General features: G+C 46.5%; 1 protein-coding gene across 1 annotated transcript in view; it reads right to left on the reverse strand.

Annotated features, from left to right (window-relative positions):
* The window catches only part of GUCY2C (guanylate cyclase 2C), a 174,562-nt gene that overhangs the window by 137,203 nt on the left and 10,587 nt on the right, over positions 1-26,772 (reverse strand). The window contains exons 2-3 of the mRNA XM_029587127.1: positions 24,921-25,036; positions 21,567-21,637 (exon numbers count right to left, since the gene is read on the reverse strand). Coding sequence (XP_029442987.1) covers positions 21,567-21,637; positions 24,921-25,036 — 187 coding nt within the window. The remainder of the gene's footprint in view (positions 1-21,566; positions 21,638-24,920; positions 25,037-26,772) is intronic.

The raw sequence follows: 26,772 nt of genomic DNA on the forward strand, positions 1-26,772 counted from the left end.
TGGGGCTGATCAATGTAGCACAAGTCATTTTGTTCATCCCCAGTTAATTTGTCTGGCCATGTTCTGTAATAAACCAGACCTCTTTGCTTGAGCTCTTATTTATTTATTTATTTATTTATTTATTGTTTTTGTTATACCGAGTTTCATGATAGGCATCACATCAACCCGGTTTACAAATAACAAGGAGTGTAAAGCATAACGTAACGTAAAAAACAATATTTTCAATAAGAACCTTGAACTTTAAATACAGTGAATCAGAAAAAGGGAGAGGGAAAGTTACAAAAAACAAGGAAAATAAACTTGGGATGGAAGGGGAGAAATTGAACAGCACAATATTTACATTTCAGCCTATTGATACATTAGAATAGCAAGTGAAAAAATAAGACTATAAAACGGTACATAGGTAATCAAATGAATAAATATGACACAGTTGTGAATGGTAATAGTATGATAAATATTCAGCAGGAATTAGTGAGAGAGGGTTTGAGGTTGGTTGATTCGTGTTTACATTCCATTATTGCATACGAGTTAGTGCTAGTGAGAGGAGGTTTTATTCAAGGCTTGTTGGTTCTTCTTTATCAGAGTAAAGCTTTACCTCACCACTTGTAACAATGTTTAATTTTGTTATGGAAGGGAATTTTCCAAGCACATTAAACTGCATACTGCTTTCCTGCCATGCAGTTGAAAAGTGCACCGATAGGAGGCATTCCCTGAGCCGTGTTTAGTTCTGGGAAGGACAATAATGTGTGTAAAATGTATTTTTAAAACTATGTATGTTATCTTCCATGAGGAAAAAAACAGCTGCAGATGTAAACATGTGCTTTATACTCTCGGCAGGTTTCAAAACAGAAGTTTACATGCATTTTCCCTCTATTAACTGGTGTAAAGTTTACGAGTAAAGAGTACAGATTCAAAATAGCCTCCTTAATTTCTCTTTTAATTTTCACTACAGTTCTGTTTTGTTTCTTATCTGATTTAGGAAGCTGTATTATTTCCTCTGTTATATTCCATACGTGGACCTATAGTAACATACTAAAATAGTAAATGAAGACAGGTAAAAGCCACAATGGCCCATCCAAATCTGCCCAACTGAGATTCGTCCACTATGGATAACTGCACATACCAATTCCCATATGCAACCCCAACACCAGCTCCCTCCTTCCCTATGTCTTTTATCCTAATTCTCAACCCTCCATATCTGTCCCATGTGTGCCCAAAATCTGTTTCAGTGCTGGCCTCCATCACCTCGCATCTTAAAATTTAGTTGTCATGCAAATTTGCCTGTTTTTCCTAGTAGTATACTTAATTATCGAGATAGTTTTGTTGTAGTTCCATAATATAGCAAACTAGAGATTTGGGAGTGAGAGGGAGGAGTGGAGTTGCAGCATTTAATCAGGTAATGAAATTTATTTATTTATTTATTTTAAATTCTTATATACCGACATTCCTGTATGGCATACAGATCACACCGGTTTACAATGCAACAGAACAGTCGCGTGGGAGCGATACAAGGAACATTTGAGATGTTAGCAACTTATTAAAAACAGGTACAAGTAACATTAACAACCAGGAGAGTAGGTAACTTCGATACAAAGCAAATTAAAAATCGACAGAGTATAAGACGATAACACAGAATGGAGGTAGATTAGGGTAGGGATACATTCCAGTAATGGGAACTGATAAGGGGCTGGGGAGTAACTGGGCAGAGGACACGCGCCAGAGGGTGCTGGTTGGGGAAAATTATGGCTTCTGTTCAGAAAGTGAAGAGATTACTGGTTGCATTCTATGAGTAGGTGGGGAGTTGTGAGTGCGTTGTGAGTGAGTTGTGACATCTTAACACCCTGCATGTTAACGGAAAATGTTTTTGACCAGGAGCATTTTCAGGAAGAGCAGAGTAGAGAAATGTATTTTTTCTTACCAAAAGCAGTCTTCTGTGTTGTTAGTTTTATTCTTATATATATAGACAGACTCCCAGTACTCTTCTTTGATGGAATGTCTGAACAGCCAGAATTCATAGAAGAAGTATACCAGCTTCCTTGCCGGGGTCAAGATGCGAGTCAGGTTGGCACTATAGTCACATGATAACCCAAAGCTTCCTGCTGAGATTAGAGGGACGCTGAATATACTGTCAAGGCTGAAGGAAAGACAGAAGGGGAAAACTCACATTTACTCCTATACGTAATATCATTTTAAGACAGGCGTAGGAATCTATTTGTGCCTGTATGTCAGAAAATGTGCCTTTGCTGGGAATATTGAGGTCAATATTCAAAAGGATTTGTCTACATAAGTCCCAATCTTAGCCTGACAAATCTAGTATTTAAATATATCCCCCTACTGACTCTCCAAGTTTTAGCCAGATAACTCATTATCCTGTTAAAACTCAGCTGGATATAAAATGTTGCACCCGGTCGCAGACGGCTGCGCCCTCTCTGTCTCACCTCTATTTTCTCTCTCTCTCTTCTCTGGGAAAGATGGCTGCCTCCGCTTCACCTCGCCAACCTCTCCGGTGTCCCCGGATCGGCATGAGCGATTGCGTTCACCATGTTCTCCCTGAGGCCTCTTAGGGCCCGCCCGCGCGCCACCCTCACCTTTGTAAATTTCATGGCGGGAACCTCGGGAGCATCCCCATCGCATGACGTCACTACCTCCGGGTACTTAGCCTCCGTTCTCCAACACTGCTACGAGTTAGCAAGGATTCCTGTCCAGCTAAATTCTCCACTCCTGAGACGCTTGCTCAGAGTACCTTCTCCTACAACCCTATGGGGTCACGCTGACGCCAAGACGCTCCGGGTACCCACTCCTCGGGGGCCCTGCTGCTCCTATCTACCCTCCGGGGTTTCTCACTCAGTCAAGGCACCCGCTCCTCGGGGGCCTTGTTTCACTTTTATCTCCTCTCCAGGTTACCCTGCATAGAAGGACGCTTAGATACTCGCTCCACGAGGGCCTTACCGCTCCTGACTACATCCTGGGTTTCCTGCTCCGCAAGGACCACGGCACCGGCGTCCTGGTCTGCCTTTCTACCTTCCCTACTAAAGAAGCTACATCTTCAGCAGCCTTACCAGCCTTGTGAGTACATCATTCTTCAGTCTCTCTCTTGTCTCACCACAGCTCAGATCTCGGCATACTCCGCTCTGCGGACCACTACCGGATCTGTTACTGCTGGCTACAACACTTGGGACTAGGTTCTCGGCCTACCCCGCTCCGCGGACCACTACCGGACCCTTCGCTTCCCAGCTTCGGGTGAGATCTACTCTGCACTTATATCATCAGTGCCTGGACTGAACACTGTCATCAGAATCTACTCAGTGGCTGAGGAGAGCAGCCCGCTCCATGGGCTTGCTCTGCTGCTGTACAATAAAGGCTTCCATTCTCCTTGTGTTGCTTACTGTAGAGTCAGCCTATTGCTGTGTTTCCCCATGGGGCCCCTCCACGTGGGAGGAGTCATCGACACAGCAATCAGGGGTCCACAAACATGTCACAACCACAACATAAAAGAGGCATTCTGGGGGTATTCCAGGTCAGAGCAAAATTAACTAGCTAACTTAGCCGGATACTACTGCATATTTCCTAACAGCCCGATTTTAAAAGGGCCACGCATGTAAAAATGGGGGTTTACGTGTGTGGCTGGGCCTTGTGTACACTGCATGCATTCTCAAAGGGCCCTGCCACACGCTTAAACCCTGTTACGCGCCGAAGTGCCGGGCCTCATGGTCTGGGTGGGGAAGCGCAGGATGGGGATCGGCTGGGACAGCGCCAATAGCCGCTGTCCCCGGGAAGCACGCGCTGGAAGTTGAAGTAAGTACTACAACAAAAAAACCTAATAGGTAGGGGGTAGGGGTTGGAGAGGAGAGGGGAAAAGGTAGGAAGGTTAGATAGGGGTATAGGGAAGTTCCCCTCTCAGTCCTCTCCTCAATTGGAACAGATTGGGAGGGAACTGGGAAGCCCTACGCCCATCACGGTGCATTGCTTTGTAAAATTCACCCCCCCTCCCCTCCCGCGTGCATGAGCCGCGGGCCGCCCGCACATGGGTGCATGGATTTTAAAATCCAGAGCGCATGTGCGCATGGCATTTGGATTGTATAACATGTGCACGGGTCTTAAAATCGACCCCGGCTAAGTTAGCATGACAATTCTAGATCTGCCTCGGAGTAATCCTAAAATTATCCAGCCACATGCAGTCCTAGTTATCCAATCCTGTTAAATATTGTAAACTTGGGCAAGAGAATGTGAGTCCCTGTTCCTTTGCAGCCACTGTTGCTATTGCTGTGCTGTTCCACCCCTCCCAAGCTTCCTGTTGCTTCCCATTCTACAAGCACACCATAAGAGCCCTAGTTTTTATTGTCTTTCCTCTAGTTCCCTGTCTGTGATTATACGCAGGCACAGGAAAGGAGACATAGGCAATGGGAGGAGAGGAGGCCTACTGGGAGGAGAGAATTTTACCAGGACGGATGGAGGTACCTGAGAAATGCATATGAAACTGTGAGTGTGATTTGTAAAGTAACTGCATTGTTAGTTTCTTAGCATTTAGACAGGAGGATCCAGAACAAGTGGGTTATGCACCTCTACCAGCAGATGGAGACAGAGCAAAGCTGACATCATAGTATATATACCCCTGCACTGACATCAGCCTGCCAGTGTTCTCCATCTCTAGCAGATAGTGGACGTGCATCTCCCTACTGGGGACTGCTTAAAGTTTTCAGAAGGAGAAAAGAAGAAAGAAAATCAATTTGCCCCGCTCTCCTGTGGTGATACCATATGGTCCTTCCCTCAGTTGAGCATTCCTGAGGTGATATATTGGATTTTCCCTCAGATGAGTGCCTTGGTCCGGTAGCTAGTTTTCAGCCAATGTGGACTTAGCTGTAAAAGACAGTTGAGAGGCAAGCGGGTGCAGGAAGCCAAGCACAGCGGTGACAGTATATGCCCTCTCCCCCCGCAGCCAGAGACTGATTCTGTGCTCAGCCAGGATGGCCTGAGTTCAGGTAAAGCAGAACAAAAAAAAAGAAGGAGGGTTTTTTGTAGGGACCTTTCTCCGGTCTCTGTGCTCATTGTGCTGATCCGACATTCATTCGCATCTCCGAAGGAGTTTAGGGAACGTAGGCAGCCTGGCAGGTTAAGCGATTGAGCAGCCTTTTTGGACTGGGCCCCATTCTTAGGCTTATCACTGGGCACCGCGTGGTAGGCCACAGCGGCATTTTCGTGGGTTTTCCTGCGCATTAGGCTGCCCTCTTCAGGGCAGTCGGTTCGTGCAATCGCATCTGGCTGTGTGTCCAGTTGTGTGCCCAGTTTTTGGCTGCTTACTTGGGCGCCTGCTTGGGCATCCAGTTGGTAGTGGCATCTATTTGAGGTGCGGATTTACCTATACTCACGGCATCGAGGGAGCTGTTTTTGAGCGCTCTTCGAGGCACAGAGTTATATGCTTAAATTTTGGGTGCCTAAATTTTGGGCTCGTATTTTTTGCAGAGCGAATACAGCTGGACGCACACCTTTCAGTTGCCTGTTAAAGTGTATTGACAGACTGATGGCACCTATAGCTAAGAAACCTAAGCACCTTACCCTCTGTGCTGCTTGTCATATTCAGGCATCTCAGCCTGGCGTTCCCTCTAACTTATGTCAGCACTGCTTGGAGGCTCAGGGAGAATTACCTTCATCTGATTTTACTATGCCTGGTTCTTCCCAGCCTGATACGGGCCTGAGTAAAGTTGTGTCAGAAGGGGCGCCTGACTTTGGAACTCCCTTAACTGATTCTTCAGTGGGAGAAGGTAGTTCAGTGGGCACAGGACAGGTGCCTCCTGATTTTGGCATGGATCCTTCTGTCTTTTCTTGGGTGGAATTTTTTCAAGGATTGCAGTCCTTTTTTCAGGTGTAGTCCTCGGCCCCGACCAATCTTACTAGATCAGAGTCGCAGGTGGTGACCTCCCGCACGCCTAGTGCTGCAGTTAAGCGTCAAAGTACTCCTAGATCAGCGGCCAGTCTTCCCGATAAGGACCCGAATGACTCGGATGATGAAGTTGATCCTTACTCCCTGGAGGATGAGGAAATTCCTCTGGGTTTGGAACCGTATAAGACTATGTTTTGGTTCTTTCATAGAGATGAGTTACTGGCTCTGGGAGTCTCTGGGGCTGAATCCATGTCTGAGCCACAGAAAGATCCCATTTTGATTTCTTTGCGTAAAGCATCTTGTTTTTTTCCCTATTACGGAGGCCATTCAATAATTGATTGATCTTGAGTGGGGTACCCCGTAAGCTAATTTCAAAGGGAGACAAGTCTTGGAAGGACAGTACCCCCTGGATCCAGCTGCAAGAGAGCAATTATGTTTTCTGAAAGTGGATTCGCTTGTGTGTGCCGTCACCAAGCAGATGACTATCCCCGTACAGGGAGGAGCGGCCTTGAAGGATACGCACGATAGGAGAATTGAGGCCATCCTTAAGCAAGCATTTGAAGCAGAGGCAATGACTTTGAAAATAGTTTCTTGTTGTTCCCTGGTGGCTCGCTCCTGTTTACATCTCTCTCAGGAGGTCAATGAATCTGATATGAATTCTATAGCAGTAATGGAGCCAGCAGCCACCTTTTTGGCAGATGCGGGCTTTGATTTGGTCCACACCTCAGCCAAACAGGTGGCTTTGGTATTAACGACCAGGAGTCAGTTCTGGCTGAGAAACTGTCGGCCGATGTGACCTCCAAGTATAACCTTTAAAGGCTCACTCTTGTTTGGGAGCAAGTTGGAGAAAATGGCCAATAAGTGGGGTGAGTCCCCGGTTCCTCAGTAGCCAGAGGATAAGAAGCAGATGCCGCGCTCCTTTAGCATGAGAGGTCGTGCTAGGTGATCCAAGCATTTTCGATCCTACAGAGGAGAGGCCTTTCAGAGGACTCGGCTTGTCGGTAGATCTCAGTCCTTTCTTCCCAGACAGCCCAGATGGGGCACAGGCATGGGTAGTAGAATCCCTCGAGCCTCCCAATGAAGATGTATTGTCCCACTCCCGGGAACAGGAGATAAGGGGTTGACTCTCTCTCTTTTATAAGAGGTGGATCGAAATCACGTCAGATCAGTGGGTCCTGGAGGTGATACGAGAAGGATATGCGCTGGAGTTTTGCAATGTTCCTCAGGATGTGTTCATAGTGTCTCCCTGCCACTCCCCACAGAAGAGGCAGGCAGTGGAATGTAGATTGTCAAAACTCTGAGGGCTGTGGTTCCAGTGCCCACATCTCAAGAAAATATGGGCCTATATTCCATTTATTTCATTGTGCCCAAGAAGGAGGACTCTTTTTGTCCCATCCTGGATTTCAAAGGGATCAACTGTCATTTGTAAGTGACTCATTTTCGCATGGAAACCTTGTGCTCAGTGATACTGGCAATGCAATTGAGAGAGTTTCTGATGTCTTTGGATCTGTCCAAGGCGTACCTGCATTTCCCTATCTGTCTAGAGCATCAACATTTTCTGTGATTCACGGTTTTGGGACATCATTATCAGTTTCGAGTGCTGCCTTTTGGTCTGGCCGCCACGCCCAGAACTTTTTCCAAGGTAATAGTGGTGGTGGCGGCAGAGTTGAGAAAGGATGGGATTCTGGTACATCCGTACTTGGACAACTGACTGATACGGGTCAAGACTCGGGAAGAGTGTTATGATATCGAGGTGTTTGGTGGATTCTTAGGGGCAACAGTGATAGTGACTCCCACGGGGAGGATCCCCATAGGGAACTGTAGCACCAGACTAGACTCAGATGCACAAACACAGAAAATATATCTTTATTATGCAGCTTGTATGGTTCACCAGAGGTGGCAGTAGAGAGTGGATTAGATAGCAACAGTCTGTGATTCTCGGCGGAGGAGACCCATCCCACAATGGTGGTATAAAGTCCAGATGCAGATATCCAGTGAGGCGCTGTAGGAGAGACAGACTGGCAGATGTTATTACACACTCCCTTGTGGCTGAGTAGATAGAGTTTCCAATAAGCAGGAGAGAGAGGATAGGTAGCAACAGTCTGTGATCCTCGGCAGAGGAGTCCCATTCCACAATGGTGGTGTAGGGCCCGATGCAGATAGACGAGGAGCTGTAGATGAACAGACTGGGAGAAGTAGTACCCACTCTCTGTAGCTGATAGGTAGTACTCCAGCAGGTAGAAGAATTGGAAGCAGGCACCAGGATAGACACACAGGATTCATGATAGGCATCTGGGAATAAGCAAAGGACCCCCGAGGAGTGGGTACCCAAGTTAGTAGAACCCCGGAGGGTGAAGATAGCTTTCAACAGCAGCAGAAGCGACAGAGCAGCTTCAGACTGGAACGATTCCAATCCATTGCTAACTCGGCGAGAGTCAGCAAATGGGCAACCTTTTGTAGTCAGAAGCAGTGACATCACTCGAGGGGGATGCCCCCGAGGTTCGCGCCAACATTGCTACAAGACATGAGGCGTGTGCACGCACGTGCCCTAGGAGGCCTCAGGTCAACATGGCGGGACACCATGCCAAAGCTGCTCTGGGGACACCGGAGGGTGCAGCAAAGAGAAGCTACAGATGCCATTCTCCCGAGGCTGGTGGAGAAGGCTGAAATAGAGGTGAGGCATGTTGGGCAAAGCCGTCTGAGACCAACAGATGCAACAAAGAGAGCCTTCTGATGTCACGTAAGGTGATCTCCTTGTTGCAGGAGCTCAGTTGGGTGGTGAACCTGACCAAGAGCAGTCTTCAGCCATCTCAGTCATTCCAGCATTTCAGTGTTCGGTTTGACATGAAGCAAGGCAGGGTATTTCTGCTGGAGGGTCATATTCAGAAGTTGATAGCCCGGGTGCGTCTATTGATGAATACAATATGCCCGACAGTGTGCTCCTATTATAGGTGTTTGGATTGATGGTGGCGTTCCTGGAAGTGGTGCCTTGGGTGAGGGCTCATATATGTCCTCTTCAGTGCTCCCTGCTGTCTCATTGGAACCCACAGTCTCAGGACTATTTGATTCAGCTTCACCTGCCAATGGAGGTCTGCACTCACCTGTAGTGGTGGTTAAGGAAGGACAGAGTGGATAGAAAAGGGGGAGGTGTGGCTCTTTATGTCAGAAATAATATCCAAGCAGCTGAGCTGCAAGGAAGTTGGGGCAAGGAAGAAGCACTATGGGTCAACCTAAAAACAGATGATGGAGCATCCATTTATATTGGAGTGGTTTACAGGCCTCCAAACCAAAAGGAAGAGCTGGACAGAGATCTGGTTGAAGACATCCATAAGATAGGTAAGAAAGGGGAAGTGGTGATCGTTGGTGACTTTAATATGCCAGATGTAGACTGGAAAATCCCATCTGCAGAATCTAAAAACAGTAGAGCAATAGTGGATGCCATGCAAGTATCTTTGTTCAAACAAATGGTATTGGAACCCACAAGAGAAGGAACTATTCTCGACTTAGTGCTCAATAATGGAGATATCGTCTCTGATGTCAAGGTGGGCGCCCACCTCAGCACCAGTGATCATCAAACGGTATGGTTTAATATCACTAAAAGAATATGGAAAAGAAGCACAAAGACCAGAGTTTTACAGCACCAGTGATCATCAAACGGTATGGTTTAATATCACTAAAAGAATATGGAAAAGAAGCACAAAGACCAGAGTTTTACAGTTCAAAAACACAGACTTTGAGGAAATGGGGAAGTACCTAGAGGAAGAACTAAATGGATGGGAAAATGAGAGAGATGTGGATCAACAGTGGACCAATCTAAAAGGAGCAATCGCCAAGGCAACTGCTCTATATGTTAGAAATGTAAAGAAAAGCAAAAGAAAAATGAAACCTATCTGGTTCTCAAAGGAGGTGGCTGACAAAATTAAAGCTAAAAGAACTGCATACAAGAAATACAAAAGATCCCAAAGGGAGGAGCACAAAGAAGAATATCTGATTCAACTGAGGGAGACTAAGAAATTAATCAAGTTGGCAAAAAGTCAAGCGGAAGAGAGGATTGCCAAGGAGATAAAATATGGTGACAAAACATTTTTCAGATACATCAGCGAAAAGAGAAAAGTCCAAAGTGGTATAGTGAAATTGAAAGATGAAAATGATCAATATTTATTTATTTATTTATTTATTTATTTTAAGTTTTTCTATACCGGCATTCGCGATAAATATCGCATCATGTCGGTTTACAATTAACAAGTAGATAGGGAACAAAAAGGCAATAAATAACATTGATCTAAGTAATAATAATAAAATAATAGTAATGGTAGTAAAAAACATTAAACAAGAGAAGGCTAAGGAATGCAGTTACAATAAAACAAGGGAGTAATATAACTTGGATCAGAGAAAAGAAGCAGGGGTTTAAATATAGTTAACAATATGCCAGTCAATGTGCTTATAGCGTTGAAGAATTGCCCTTATGAGGTAGGGATATTAATTACTATGATTAAGGCAAAGTCTGAGCGAATAGGTAATAATGGAATAGGTTCAGTTTAGTTCAGGAAAGGCTTTCATGAATAGCCACGTTTTAAGTCTTTTCCTAAATGTAGGAAGGCAGGGTTCCTGTCGCAAATCTGGTGGGATGGAGTTCCACAGTGTTGGTCCTGCAGTGGAGAAAGCCCTGTCTCTGGCGGTTATGTGCCTCTTGGATTTGGAGGGTGGTACTTGTAGGGTTTCTCTATAGGACTCTCTGATTGGTCTTTTGGACGTGAATTTTTTGAGAGGAATTTGAAGGGTGAGCTGAGACTGTTGATGTATAGCTTTGTAAATAATGGTTATGGACTTATATATGATTCTGTAATGGATTGGCAGCCAGTGCAGATCTTTGAGGATTGGTAATATGTGGTCTCTTCTCCGTGTGTTAGTTAATATTCTCGCAGCCGTGTTTTGGACCATCTGAAGGGGTTTGGTGTGAGATGATGGGAGACCTAATAGCAAAGAGTTGCAGTAATCTAGTTTCGAAAAAATTATTGATTGTAGAATAGTTCTGTAGTCATGAAAATGGAAGAGTGGTCTTATTCTTTTTAAGACTTGGATTTTATAGAAGCAGTCCTTAGTAGTTTGATTTATGAATGCTTTTAGGTTTAACCTGTTATCCATGATAGCTCCCAAGTTTCTTACTTGTGGAGTTTGTAAATTGGGTGGAGGATTTGTGTCGATGTTACTGTTTTCAGATGAAATTAGGAGGAGTTCGCTTTTTGAAGAGTTTAGTATTAGATTAAGGTTTGAGAGGAGTCCATCAATTTTTTGAAGACAAGTTTCCCAGAATTCTAGAGTTTTGGTGTATGATTCCTTGACGGGGATGACTATCTGGACGTCATCTGCATACAGAAAGTGTTTAAGGTTTAAGTTGGTTAGCAGTTGGCAAAGAGGGAGCAGGTAGATATTAAAGAGCGTTGGTGAAAGGGAGGAGCCCTGTGGAACTCCCGTAGATGAAGAGTAGTGTTGAGATTCTTTGTTGTGAATTTTGACTTTGTATTTTCTGTTCCCTAAGAACGATTTGTGGAGAGAGACAATATGTGGAGAGAGACGAAGAAATGGCAGAAATATTAAACGAATACTTCAGCTCTGTGTTCATTAAAGAAGACCCTGGAGAAGGACCATCTCTACACAACAAGAAACTGGAGGGAAGCGGAACAGAGGAAAATCCATTTACAGTAGATAATGTATGGGAAGAGCTAAAGAATCTGAAAGTGGACAAAGCCATGGATCCTGATGGGATTCATCCAAGGATACTGAGGGAGCTCAGAGATGTGCTGGCGGGACCACTGTGCGACCTGTTCAATAGATCCCTAGAAACGGGAGTGGTGCCGAGTGATTGGAGAAGAGCGGTGGTGGTCCCGATTCACAAGAGTGGGAACAGAGAGGAGGCTGGTAACTACAGACCGGTTAGCCTCACTTCAGAGGTGGGAAAAGTAATGGAGTCACTGTTGAAAGAGAGAATAGTGAACTATCTACAGTCGGGAGAATTGATGGACCAGAGGCAGCATGGATTCACCAGAGGAAGATCCTGTCAGACAAATCTGATTGACTTTTTTGACTGGGTAACCAAGGAATTGGATCGAGGAAGAGCGCTCGATATCATATACTTGGATTTCAGCAAAGCTTTTGATACGGTTCCGCACAGGAGATTGGTGAATAAAACGAGAAGCTTGGGAGTGAGTGCCAAGGTGGTGACCTGGATTGCAAATTGGTTGACGGACAGAAGACAATGTGTGATGGTAAATGGAACCTTCTCTGAAGAGAGAGCGGTTTTAAGTGGTGTACCGCAAGGATCGGTGTTGGGACCGGTCCTGTTCAATATCTTTGTGAGCGACATTGCGGACGGGATAGAAGGTAAGGTTTGTCTTTTTGCGGATGACACTAAGATCTGCAACAGAGTGGACACGCCGGAAGGAGTGGAGAGAATGAGATGGGATCTAAGGAAACTGGAAGAGTGGTCGAAGATATGGCAGCTGAGATTCAATGCCAAGAAGTGCAAAGTCATGCATATGGGGAGTGGAAATCCGAATGAACTGTATTCGATGGGGGGGGAAAGGCTGATGTGCATGGAGCAGGAGAGGGACCTTGGGGTGATGGTGTCTATTGATCTGAAGTCAGCGAAACAATGCGACAAGGCGATAGCTAAAGCCAGAAGAATGTTGGGCTGCATAGAGAGAGGAATATCGAGTAAGAAAAGGGAAGTGATTATTCCCTTGTACAGGTCCTTGGTGAGGCCTCACCTGGAGTACTGTGTTCAGTTCTGGAGACCGTATCTTCAAAAAGACAAAGACAAGATGGAGGCGGTACAGAGAAGGGCGACCAGGAAAGTGGAGGATCTTCATCGGATGACGTACGAGGAGAGATTGAAGAATCTAAATATGTACACCCTGGAGGAAAGGAGGAGCAGAGGTGATATGATACAGACTTTCAGATACTTGAAAGGTGTTAATGATCAAAAGACAACGACAAATCTTTTCCATAGGAAAAAAATCAGCAGAACCAGGGGTCACGATTTGAAGCTCCAGGGAGGAAGATTCAGAACCAATGTCAGGAAGTATTTCTTCACGGAGAGGGTGGTGGATGCCTGGAATGCCCTTCCGGAGGATGTGGTGAAGACCAGAACTGTGAAGGACTTCAAAGGGGCGTGGGATAAACACTGTGGATCCATAAAGTCAAGATGCTGCCAATGAAGAGTGGGTGACTCGCCAGAATGATGGCTAATGCCTGGAGTCAATACCCTTATTAAATAAACATACACATGCTTACTGTGACTCCAACATCGCTCTAAGCTTCAACAGCAAGAGGAAATGTGGAAAAAAGGATTTGCACTCACAAAGAGGGGAGTAGCTGGCTTGTTACGGCGGTTACTACCCCAAATCAAAAAAGCCTGATACTTCACTTTCAATGCATATACAGCATAGTTCTCTGATTCAACGGCAGGGGAGAAGAAAAACTGATACTTCACACATCCAGCAGAGCTCTCTGCTTCAACGGCAGGGGAGAAGAAAAGAGGGTTCGCACTCACAAAGCGGGGAGTAGCTGGCTTGTTACGGCGGTTACTACCCCAAACCAAATGTGCCTGATACTTCACTTTCGATGCACATCCAGCATGGCTCTCTGCTTCAACAGCATGGGAGAAGACTGATACTTCACGCATATCCAGCATAGCTCCCTGCTTCAACGGCAGGGGAGAAGAAAAACAACCAATAAGGGCTGTATAACATAGTCTGGGTAAAACAAATAAGCATGGGTGTAGCTTGCTTATTGCGGCGGCTACTACCCCTAACAAATCAAGCTAGATATTTCTCTTGGATGCAGCTCCATCACTGCTCTCTACATTGGGGGTGGGGATGGAAGGGAAATAGAACCAAGAGCTAAGAGAAACAGATAAGTAAGAGAGAAGAAATGTGTGGGGCTTGCTGGGCAGACTGGATGGGCCATTTGGTCTTCTTCTGCCGTCATTTCTATGTTTCTATGTTTCTATGTATGTTTAAGGGCAGATCATCCGAGAAAAGGGATTTCCCTAAGCTCACCGGACTGGCTGGTACTCATGACAGATGTGAGCCTCCAGGGTTGGGGGCTCACTGTCAGGAGCTGACAGCACAAGGATGTAAGAGTCCAGAAGAGCTTCTCTTGAGTATCAATCGGCTGGAAGCCCATGCGGTCCGGTTGGCATGCTTGCGGTTCGGCAACCGATCGAATGGTCAAGCGGTCTGAATAATGTCATACAATGCAACATAAGTGGCTTACATCAATCGGCAGGGAGAAAGCAAGAGCCAGCAAGTATTACAGGAAATAGTCCAGCTTATAGAATGGGCAGAAGTGCATCTTCAGGAGATCTCAGCCTCGCACATTGCAGGAAAAGACAATGTAAGAGCAAACTTTCTCAACAGGCTGAATTTGGATCCAGGAGAATGGGAATTGTCAAATGAGGTGTTTCAGGTGATAGTGGATCCCTGGAGCCCTTTGCTTCTGGACCTACTAGCAACTTCCTGCTGTTATAATTTGACTAGTTGTGTACCCTGGATCGTGATGAGAGCTGACTCCACCCACAGGGAGGAGCCCTGTGGGGACTCACCACGATAGGCGTAGCCTCAGCAGAGATGGACACAGAGAGACTTGAGGTTTATTATACAGCAATGAGGAGAAATACCCACTGAGTGGGGAGTAAGACACAGTCCAGAATGGTAGAATTACCCAGTGATGATATCCTCGGTAGTGGCCCGCAGAGCAGGGTACGCCGGGGGAATGCTTCCTCCAGATGGTAAACCAGTAACGTGGATCTGGTAGTCGCCTGCAGCGTGGGGTACGCCGAGAATCCACACAGTAGATGGAAGAGAGTTGGTAGATTTTGGTACTCACTCTGACGTGTAGGAGATGGCCTGCTGCGGCAAGCACGGTAGTGGCCCAAAGCACGAGGTACACAGGAGGTTCTGTCAGCAGAGCTTGAAAGAAGTGAAGCGTATTCACAAGGCAGAGAAGTCAAGTCCCAGGTGAGCATAGATGGAGACTGCCAGTAGGAAGGCCCTCCGAGGAGTGGATAGCCGGAACGCGGCAAGGCCCCTGAGGAGTGGGTACCTAAAGCGATCAGTTCAGGAACAAGAGCGAGAAGCGAAGCGTCTCTGAGGTAGTGGAATTCAGCAGGAAGGAAGTCCTTGCTAACTCGTAGGATGGAAAGTCCAGAAGCCTTAAATACACTGGCGGGTGATGTCATGAGGAGGGGACACCCCCAAGGTTCCCGCCATGATGTGTATTTGAGAGGGACTGGCGCGCGCACGTGTGCCTTACGCAATCCCCAATTCAAGATGGTGAATGGGATCTCCCACGCTATCCCGGGGACGCCAGGGAGGTTGGCGTTTGGAGGCAGATGTCGCCATCTTAGCCAGAATCGCTGGTGCTGGGAAAAAAGAGGTGAGCAACAGAGGGCACAGCCCTCTGCGACCGATGGGCACAGCACTTGCACTGCAAAAGTTCCTTGTTTCTTCAGTCGCAGGAGAGATCCAAAGTCCTTGGGAATCGATGCCCTCATGCAGGAGTCGCCGGTGGGTGAGCTGCTGAATACCTTCCCTCTGTGGCCCATGTTGGGCAGAGTGATATGGAAGATCGAGGATCACAGGGGGATGGTCCTTCTGGTGGCACCAGATTGGCCCAGGAGACCATGGTATGCAGATTTGCGAAGGCTCATGATACACTCCCCCCTCCGGCTTCTGCCGCACAGGGTTCTGCTGCGGTAGGGGCCTGTGCTTCATGAAGATCCAACTCGATTTTGTCATACTGAAGTGTCAATATTCTACTGCAATGATTGCCACCTTGCTGCAAGTAAGAAGAAAGTTTTCCACTTCCTTAGCTTACATGTGGGTTTGGTGAGGGTTTGAGGCTTAGTGTTGAGATTGAGGGGTTGTTTCTCATTTGGTTAAGATCCCGCTTATTTTGGAATTTTTGCAGGATGGATTGAATAAAGGCTTGGTTCTTAATTCCTTAAAGGTACAGGAGCAGCTCTTGCCTATTTCAGCGGTAAGGTGAATGATGGACCCTTGTCGGATCATCCAGATGTAGCCCATTTCTTAAAAGAAGTGAAACCTCTTCGTCCTCCCTTAATCTGGTGTTACGCCCTGATGCTGGTGATATGCAGAAACATATTTGTCTGATGTGATTGGTGTGCCTCTTTGTTTCTTTATTAAGGTACAAATTTTGATCTGTGTGTTGACTCTCCTCTAATTCAGCCTTGTAAAACACCTTCAGCCACCCTCATCCTGTCCGGAAACAACAGTTTCACAAGAAGCATACATAGAGTGTGAAAGTTACAGCCAAGCATAAATTCTCTATTGACCCAACACTCTGAAGACATCAAACTATGGGCGTCTTCTCAGAAGCTGAGCAGATCTTCAAGCACCAAATCTCCAAAGAACAGCATGCTGCGGCTGAAAACTCCCAATGAAGACTTCTTATCAGTGACCAAGATGAAAACCAAAAGATTGGGAAATGATAAAATTTGGCATGGGGCAGAGCTCCTCAATGAGCGAAAAAAGAAAAATAACCTTTGGTGAACTTGTTATTGGGTAAAGTTTAAAAAGCTCTTTCATAAAGTACCTGACAGATCACATGGCCCATCAGTGTAAATTCTATGAATATACCTATCTTTGAAAAACTACACTTGATGGGAGGAGTGGGTCCAAGTTGTGGGAGGGTGGGGGAGGAGAGGGTATTGTAAGGGATTGTTTTCTTATTGTATTGATTTGGAGAGAGAATCTTGTTTTTAGTCATTTGATACAGCATAGTAACATAGTGAATGATGGCAAATAAAGACCACCATGCCCCACCTAGTCTGCTCAGCAAGTTCTTTAAAAAACTTGCTTTTAGGGGTAGTAGCAACTGCCGCTCCATGCAGGCTACCCCCAATTAAAAATGTTAACTTTAGGTATAAGAGTAAATTTACACTGTTTGTTCATTTCCATTCTCTAGCCAGCAGGGATTCCCACGCCCTTTTGAATTTCATTACATTCTTGTCTTTACCACCTCTTCTGGAAAGGCATTCTGTGCATTCACCACCCTTCCCATGAAGAAATGTTTCCTAACATTGTTTTTGAGTCTTCCCCCTTGGAGATTCATTTTGTGACCTTATTTTTGTAGCTTGCTTTCCATCAGAAAAGATATGAGTTTTGTGCATCATTAATTCATTTCAGGGAGTTGAAGGTCTGTATCATATCTCCACTGTCTCTTCTCTCTTCCAGGATATACATATTAAGGTCCTTCAGTCTCATCTCTGTACAGACCTCACACTATTTTGGTTACCTTTCTCTGGACCATTTCCATTCTGTCCTTATCTTTTTTTGAGATGAGGTCTCCAGAATTCAACATAGTACTCCAGGTGAGACCTCACCAAGGAGCTCTGCTGAGAGACTCCGCCCCCATTTGTCCTTGCAGCGAGATAGGTGGAGTCGGGGCTGAGAGGCCTTTCCGCGGCCTTAGTTGTAGAGCGGAGACGCAGGATATTGGTGTGCTCGGGGGTAGCCTCGCTAGGCTCCCTAGTTGCTGGTGGGGGTGGTCATTCGGACGGGGTGACCTCGGGAAAGCCCCTGCGGAGTTTGACGTTGGCAGCACGGCAGGACGGAGAGCGGAGTCCGGCGGTGAAGGAGTAGTCCCCGAGAGATGGCAGGTAGGGATCGGCTGCCCAATGGTCTCCTGGTGTTAAAGGGGGGGCGCCTTTATAACTCTTTATAAGGTGGCTGGCCCGGTGTCCCCAGATGTGCAAACTGTGCAATTGCACAGGGGAGCACACCTGGAGGAGCAATGTCGGGAGAAGGAGGTCCATGGTGCCACCAGTGGGTCCAATCCCACTGGTGGCAAAAGACGAGGCCCGTGGTGCCACTGGCGGAAGAAGAGCATCCGTGGTGCCGCCGGTGGACCCGATCCCACAGGCAGCAGAAGAAAGAGGTCCTTGCTGCCAAGAAAAAGCAGCAAGGCCCCGCCAAAATTTACAGCATGTTCATTTTCCAATATAGACAAGGAATTTTCTATCGCTATCATTTGAGAGAGTGGATGTCTCTGTGTCAAGAATCTTGTCCTACCAGAGCCCACTGTAATCCATTTATTCCTGGATTTCTGGATGCTCTGTGAAAGTGGGAGCAGACATCCGGGCTGCACAATTAGGGAGAGTGGGTGTCTCTGGGTCACAGGTCTTATCCTACAGGTCCCACCATAAACCACTTATTCCAGGGCTTCTGAATCTTCTGTGCAAATGGGGGGAGGTTCTCTGAATGCTGTAAAATGAGAGAGGCTTTTTTTATGGTTGCTAATTCCTGCTTAGATTTCTTAATTGTCACTAATTCTAATTTGAGTCTAGTCAACTTCTTTTTCATTTAAGAGAGCTGCAAACAAATGGGGCAAGCTCTATGCTTCCAGATGGTTTGCCTTAAGACAAAGGCACCACATTTATTACATTGAATAATAAGTAATTTTGTTACATTGTTCTGATATGGAACACCTCAAATATGATAAAGATTTGCAAAAAAGCTTGTTATCAATTATTGCAATTAGGTACCCTAGCAAGACTATAATAGAAGAGCAAGTCCAGGTGTAGGTGGGTAGAGAGTTAAAGAAAGAGAACTTTCAACAATTGAGATTATCAGCAACCACAATTTTTTCCTTGATATGCACTTATTGGGAGCTTTTCTATTCCACTGTGTAGCAATCAGTACTCCAATATGTGCTTAAAGACTTGCAAGAACACTCTAGTCATATGGCTATTGATTTGCTATACTCAGCCCCTCTCTACAGATAAGGCTAATACAAAATTAGGGGACTTTTTTTTTTCTCTTTTTTTATTTTGCTACAATACAGTTGTTGTGATGCGCGAGCAGGCTCTTACCTTAGCCCGGAGGCCGCAGTTGAAGCCGGGGCCTCGCCTGAGGCCGCCGATGCCAGGTGCTCCTGCTGTCATCTGTTCCCGTGGTGTGGAGGCCGCATCCGCGGTCTTGTCTTGCAGGGGAGCCGCCTCCGGACTCTCCTTCAGCGGCTCAGATGCTGCTGACGTTGTCAGGGCCTGCCCTGAGGCCCAGCTTCCTCCTCTCTGGCTCAGCGTTGCAGCGGCAGCATGGCTGCTGTCCAGGGTTCTGCCCCTTCCTTCCTTAGCGGTGGGCCCGCGGCTTCTCCTCTGATTTAAAGGGCCAGCTCAGGTGTGGCCCTTGTGGAGCTCCTCCCAGGGAGTTGCCTCTTCTGCCTACTTTAGGACTCTTCGTTCATTCTCTCATCGCCTTGGCAAGGGTTCAGTCCTTTCTAGGACTTCTCTGTCTTTTTCCTGCCTGGCTTCTGTTATGGTTTTGAGGTGTTGGAGTGGATTCTTGGGTACTGCAGTGATGGCCACTCCCATGGGGAGGAGCCCCGTGAGGAACCGCAGTACTAGGCTAGACTCTATACACGCAGACACAGAGAATTCATATTTATTATACAGCTTGTTGGTACTGCCCAGGGGTAGCAGCAGTGAGGTAACCCAGTATAATAGTCCAGGGGTCCTCAGGAGAGGAGACCAGTCCCACGTTCGTGTAGATAGTAGGCAGCATAGGGTATAGGAGGAAGTCTCGGGTGCAGACTCCTAGCATTGAAGCTGAAGATGAGACAGAATGACAATGTTAGTTACTCACTGAAGTAGATAGCTGTATTGATGAAAATCCTGGCAGGCAGAAGTAGTTGAACTGTAGGCACCAAGGTAGGGAGAGCAGGCCCTCGAGGAGCGAGTATCCAGTATCCCAGATAGGTACCTGAAAGAAAGCATAAGGGCCCCCGAGGAGCGGGGTACCCATGTTAGTGATGAATTACCCCGAAGGGCAGAGAGAGCTTCCAGCGGCAGCAAGGAAGTGGCAGAGCAGCTTAGACCGGAAGCATTCCAATCCATTCACAATCCTTGCTAACTCAGTTTGTTAGCAAACGAAGGGCAGGCTAAATACCCAGATGGCGTAACATCACTCAGAGGGGACGCCCCCGAGGTTCCCGCCATGATGTGGATAAAGACGCGAGTGGCATGCACGTGCACACCCTAGGAGGTCCTCAGGAGAAATATGGTGAACACCATCGCCATTGCCGTTCCGGGGACCCGGAGAGAGTGGCATGAAGACGCGGCAGCAGCCATCTTCCCAAGGCTTGAGGCGAGAGAAGGTAGAAAGGTGAGGCACAGAGGTCAAAGCCGTCTGAGACCGGACGCAACAGCTTCCTTGATTTCTTCATCTTCTGATCCTTGATGATATCTGCAGTATCTCTGATGTTCCAGTCCTGATGACCCAGGTTCCGAGTAACCCATGCCTGTGGAGGTTCCTGTTTTTATCGTTGAGGTTCCAGCCGTCAAATTCCCTAGTTAGGACCTCAGAGGATCCAGGGGTTGCTCAATCCTTTCCTTGTGTCTTGTCCTGAGCATGCCTGCTCCCCTCGAGGTCCGCGACCAGCCTCCCGGCTGTGTAGGGCACATGGAGGACAGTGTGGTCCGTGACCAGCCTACAGGCTGTGTAGGGCACCTAAGGGACTGTGCTCACCCGTCTCGTCTGTTTCAAGTTCCAAGACCTCATCTCATCTGTTCCAAGTTCCAAGATCCTGTCTCGTCTGTTCCAAGTTCCAAGGTATCGCCTCGTCTGTTCCAAGGCCTTCAGCTAATCTGACCTCTGTCTGGCCTGCCGCCTCTGCTGCTCCCTGCGGCAGGTCCGAAAGGACTGGAAACAGTCGGAGGACCGTTCAGAGACCACCATAGCGTTGGTGGTCTTTCCGGGGCATGCAGGTCTGGCGGAGGCTCCAGCTCTCCAAATTCCTTGTCTCTACCCAGAGGGACTAGTCTCACCGCAGGGGCGCACATCTGATCCCACGCTTAGGAGTGCCTCCTGGCGCTCCCGTCCACCGAGCGTAACAACAGTCTTTTGCCCTTATTTTCATAATTAAATTAAAAGCAACCATTTCTCAAAGGTACACAATAATGCAAATAGAGACAAAGGTTATATTTGGCCCAGATATTTTGAATAAGCAAAAATTTTTCACTTAGCTTTCAAATGCTTTTCACAGGAATGCCTGCAGCCAAATCATCCTTTTCTGTTACCCTAGATGGAGTAGGGATGAAGTGGGCTGAACCAGGGATTTAAATGAATTATTGTTATATTATGTAATTTCATTTATTGTATTTAAAAATTACATATTTAATGATTTATTATCATTAATAAACATTTTGTATTGTATGATTATGTATTTAACAATTTATTTATTTTATTATGTTTATATGTATTGGTGTATTTTGTTTTTATTGTAATATGCATTGAGTAAGGGTTTACCAGTAGAAAGGCATGACCCAAACCAAAATTCAGTTCATTTCAATTCAGTATTAAATGCAAATGTGCAGCAAATGCAATGCAGGCAGTTATTAAAGTACACCAACAAAAATCTGATGTAATTCTTACAAAAATGAAATCATTCAGCTTGTTTTTCATTTTTATGCAATAAAAGCATTGCAATGATCCATGATGATCCAAAGGAGTTAAGAATATTGCCATAGCAACATTACCTCTGAAACCAATCTTTCAGACACGAGAACCCCAAAATGCAATTAGTTTTAAATCAAAAACAAAAAGGTTTTCTTTTGCGGACTCATGAAGCTTTTCATGTTACAATTATTTCGCATCATGGTACTTACGTTGAAAGTACTTGGAAGGTGGCATAAGAGCATGTAGGACCCAGGATGGCACAGCCCACCTCCTTTTTGTTCTGTTGATAACAAGAAAATTATAAATGACTAAGAAAACTTCCTGACCCAGGAAGACACCAAGGATATGCTATCTTTGTTGAGCTGAGCAGACTTATATACACTTCAGTTTTCTATTCCACTCTACAGTGTTTCCAAGACAAATGACCCATTGCTTAGTTTGATCAAGACACCACCTTTCATGTATGATGAGATTTGCACACAAGATGCTCGTGTCAGATTCAATTGCTGGGCAGGCTGGCACAAAACATTTCTAAATTATCTATTTCTTTCCACAATGAAAGTTTGATATAAATAAAAACTGTCATCTATGCCAAGCTGCTCTACCAAACAGTTGAGTACTATTAGTTGGTATTAAATAGCCACTGAGGGAAAAAAGAAACCTTTTTTGGAAACTAAATTTAAAACGTTCAGAATTTTTCTCTTTTCTTTATTGCAGGAGATCGCTCCCAGACCCCCGCTGGACCACCAGGGACTTTTGGCAAGTCTTGGGGGACCCTCCTGACCCCCACAAGACTTGCCAAAAGTCCAGTATCAAAATGAATACTGGCAGCCGACGGCTGGAGTGCAGGAGGTCGCTCCCGGACCCCCGCTGGACTTTTGGCAAGGCTTGTGGAGGTGAGAAGGGTCTCCCAAGACTTGCCAAAAGTCCCTGGTGGTCTAGCAGGGGTCCGGGAGCGATCTCCTGCACTCGGGCCGTTGGCTGCTAGTAATCAAAATGGAGCCAATAGCCTTTGACCTACTATGTCACAGGGGCTACCGGTGCCATTGGTCAGCCCCTGTCACATGGTAGGAGCACAAGATGGCGCCGATAGTCAATGGAACGCAGGAACAGTGAGGTGAAGCATCTCAGAGAAAAGGAATTGAGCACAAAGGAATCCTTGTTAATTCATTGGTAGGAAGGTCTGGTAGGCTTAAGTACAAGTAGGCAGTGATGTCATGTGGAGGATAAGCGTCCGAGGTTCCCGCCATGACATGGATAAGATGGAGGCAGGCACACGCGTATACCCTAAGTTACACCAGATTCAAGATGGTGACCAGGATCACCCACGCCGTCCCGGGAATGCCAGGGAGGTCAGCGTGCAGAAGCAGTGGTGACCATCTTTGCCAGAATCGGAGCTACAGGGCAAAATGAGGTGAGCAGCAAAGGTCGCAGCCTCTGCGACCGGGCGCAACAGCAGCTAGTAATGGCATCAAGGCCATGGCACCCTTTCCCTCCCTTGGGCACACAATTCAAGGGTATGAGTGGGCCCATTACAACATTGGACTTGGGGATATGGGGGGTGACCAGTGCTTATGCCTCAATGACTAGGCTATGAATTCAGGGGAGAATTCAGGGAGGGTATCACAATGGTCTGGGGCACAACTCACCATGACTAGGAGAGATGTCAGGGGGGACATGAGGGGAATAGGGGGTTTGGGACCTATCTGCAGTTAGTGGGTTGAAAGTTCCATGGGGATGTCGGATGAGAGTCCATGGTACTTGGGGGAGGAGACGGTTATAGGGCCAACAGGCCCATTCATCATGGGAGAAGTTACTCTCAGGTCCGGGAGGTCCCCGGCACCTCTAATGGGGTCATCATAAGGGGATCCTCGGCACTTCCCTGGGGCTATCTGGGATCCTTGGCACTTCCAGGAAGGTCTGGAGGGATTTTAACACTTCTGGGGGACAGAGGAAGAGGGCTGCCTGGGAGTTCTGGTGATGTGCATTAATGCAAGCCACCAGCAAGAAACTTAAATACACCAATGGGCCCATATTAATATGTTTAGATATTTACATGGATAGTAGATTTAATACCTATAGAGCCAATTAGCATAATATATTTTGCTAATTGGCTCTTTTGCATGTATGGTAATGATAACATGCATGCAAATAACACATGTAGGAGGTGGCCATCTACACATATAACCCTCTGGCTCTCGTGAGTACTAGAGGGGTACCAGAGTTTGCTTCCATAGAGGAAAGATACTGCCTCATGGCCATGCTAGTGCAGGCATGGGTTCCCAGGAGTCCAATTTTAAAATCGCAGAAGGTTGTTGTTCCAAGGAATTTCTTTTACTCAGAAATAAACTCAAAAGAGATGACTTGTAAGTGCATTTCTGTGCGGTGATATCCATACCAAAGTACATTAACGATATCCTTCAACATAAATTGCTTTTCATACATGACAAAGCAAGTTAAACGAGGCAGCAAAAGCATTAGTGAATCTGTCAGTGGACTGGGAACCGTTTTCTGGTGTTTCCTTCTCATCTACTATATCCAAAAATTGTCTTAACGTGCTGACAAATTATTGTCTCTTCTACATTCCTCCCAATTGCTGGAAATCTTCACTCCATTCCTCTTAACCTGCAGATTTGTAGGTAAGATTTCTCTCTCTGTTTCTCTATATTGGGCTGACACCTAACTATCAGGCCGATAACCCGTATTTGGACACGCGTTTTTGACGCGCTAGCTTTACCCCTTATGCAGTAAGGGGGTAATAGCGTGACGAAAACGCGCATCCAACCCCCCGAGACTAATAACGCCCGCAACATGTAAATGCATGTTGATGGCCCTATTAGTCATTCCCGTGTGATACAGAAAGTAAAATGTGCAGCCAAACTGCACATTTTACTTTAAGAAATTAGCGCCTACCCAAAGGTAGGAGTTAATTTCTACTGGCGCCGGGGAAGTGCACAGAAAAGCAGTAGCGATATTAAGTCGGAGGTCCCAAAAGTTAAAAAAAGTTAAAAATACAAAAATAAAAATTTAAATCAGACCACGATTCGCGGGTTGAAAACCGAACGCTCAATTTTGCCAGCATCCGGTTTCCGAACTCATAGCTGTCAGCGGGCTCGAGAACCGACACCGGCAAGATTGAGCGTCGGCTGTCAAACCCGCTAACAGCCGTTGCTCCAGGTCAAAAGGAGGTGCTAGGGACGCGCTAGTTTCCCTAGCGCCTCCTTTTGCCCGTTTCTACCGCACCACCTAATTTAAATACCGAATCGCGCACGCTGGGAGAGCGGGCGTTCGTCCGCTCTCCCGCGGACTTTACAGAATCGGCCCGCATGTGCTGCTGAATGACTGTCAGCTTTCTCCCATGTTCTCCTGTCAAAGCTGCACAACTCCCACAGCTAACTGAGATTCTCCGCTAACCCAGATGGCCTCTTTGCAGCCAGAGGTTGCAGTTTCTAGTAACAGCTGAGGCACTTTCTGAGTGACTTTCCTTTCTCTCCTGCTTCCCCTTTCCCTTCCCCCTCCTCACCCCAAATCCCAGTCAGAGATGTTGTCGGATTCATACTCACATGCAGCTGTTTCAAGATCTCAATCGCCTCGCAGGCGCTCGAGAGACATCCTTTCTCTTTATACCACGTTGCTGTGTCAAAGCCATGAAACGAGGCCCTTAATGTGACATTTTTCCCTACACATGGAAATAAGAGAATATATTTTGAATTTAGAAAAGTCTGAGCATTTCTTGCATGAAGAAATATTTAACATAAAATAGACGTGAGAAAGGTGGGAGTTATGTTAAAGGGGTAGTTCTTCCTAACTGCAAAAGCATAACATTTAAAATCCATATGATCTCTTTTGGATCGGGTATTTGGATGCCTCTTTTTGCCAAAAAGTTTTAAATATATAGAGCAAAGAATGGTGTCAAATTAGGTTGCAGCTGCCTCAGAGGTTCATGGTGCATTGCAACTGATGCAGTTCTGCAGAGGATGACAAGCAGAAGAAGAGAGCATTTGTGAGGCTAATTGTTTTGATACGATTGTTAAAATTGGCGACACAATCAGAACTGGCCATTACAATAGACAAGCTTAGGCGATCATCTACAGTGTAGCGATTTTGGGTACAGCACCAGGGACTTCACTGTGCATGAGCAGTTGAGCACACAAGGCTCAGCACTGATGACTCTTTGGACGGTGTGCCTAAGGCAGCAGAGAACAGCCCTCTGCATCCTGCCCCTGCCCCTCCTCTCCCAGGTAGTGTGCAGGGAACAGGAAAGAAGGGGTGAGCCTGAAGCAGACAGAGCACAGCAAGGAAGAGCCACTCTGCTCCCTAATCCAGCCCTTCCCCTCATCTCCTTTTGTTTCCCCTTCCCCCCCCCCCCTTCCTGCAGGGAACAGGAGGGGAGGGGTGAGTTGTGATGAATATTTTAACACTTTGATGAAAATCTACAGACCCATGCGTGCTTTGTGCTCCTCTGGCAAGAATTTATTGGACATCCTTGCAGTGAGATTGGCACATTTAGCAGAAACACATTACAGAACTTTTCCTATAACGGGTCCCATGCTCTGGAACATGCTTCCTGAGAGCTTAGGTGAAGAGGCTTCCCTGAAAGCTTTTGAAAAAACAACTGGAGGACCCCAAGATACTGTCTCTGGGCTAGCTGCTCTAGCCAGGAGCTCTTCAGAGTACAATCGAGCCGATATAGTAAAACGCGCGGGAGAGCCAGCAAGCGCCCGCTCTCCAGACATGCGCCCAGGCCACTCTCCTGGGCGTGCAATTCAGTATGCAAATGAGGGCCTGCAGTAAAAAGGAGGCGCTAGGGACACTAACGCGTCCCTAGCGCCTCCTTATTGACAGAAGCAGCGGCTGTCAGCGGGTTTGACAGCCGACGCTTAATTTTACCGGCATTGGTTGTTGAACCCGCTGACAGCCATGGGTTCGGAAAACGGACGCCGGCAAAATTGAGCATCCGGTTTTCAGCCCGTGGGCCATGGGCAGATTTTTAATACTTTTTTTTTTTTAGATTTTTAATTTTTTTTTATTTTTGGGGCCTCCAACTTAATATCGGTATGATATTAAGTTGGAGGGTGTACAGAAAAGCAGTTTTTTCTGCTTTTCTGTACACTTTCCCAGTGCCGGCTGAAATTAACGCCTACCTTTGGGCAGGCGTTAACCTCTGAAAGTAAAATGTGCGGCTTCGCTACACATTTTACTTTCTGAATCACGCGGGAATAACTAATAGGCCCATCAACATGCATTTGCATGTTGCGGGAGCTATTAGTTTCGAGGGGGTTGGCTGTGCGTTTTCCACGCGCTATTACTCCTTACTGTATAAGGGGTAAAAATATTGTGTCGAAAACGCGCGGCCAAACGGGGGCTAACGGTGAGCTCGGCCGAGTGCATCATACTGAATCGGCCTGAATGTGT

This window comes from Rhinatrema bivittatum, chromosome 2 (assembly GCF_901001135.1).
Source record: "Rhinatrema bivittatum chromosome 2, aRhiBiv1.1, whole genome shotgun sequence".
NCBI lineage: Eukaryota > Metazoa > Chordata > Amphibia > Gymnophiona > Rhinatrematidae > Rhinatrema > Rhinatrema bivittatum.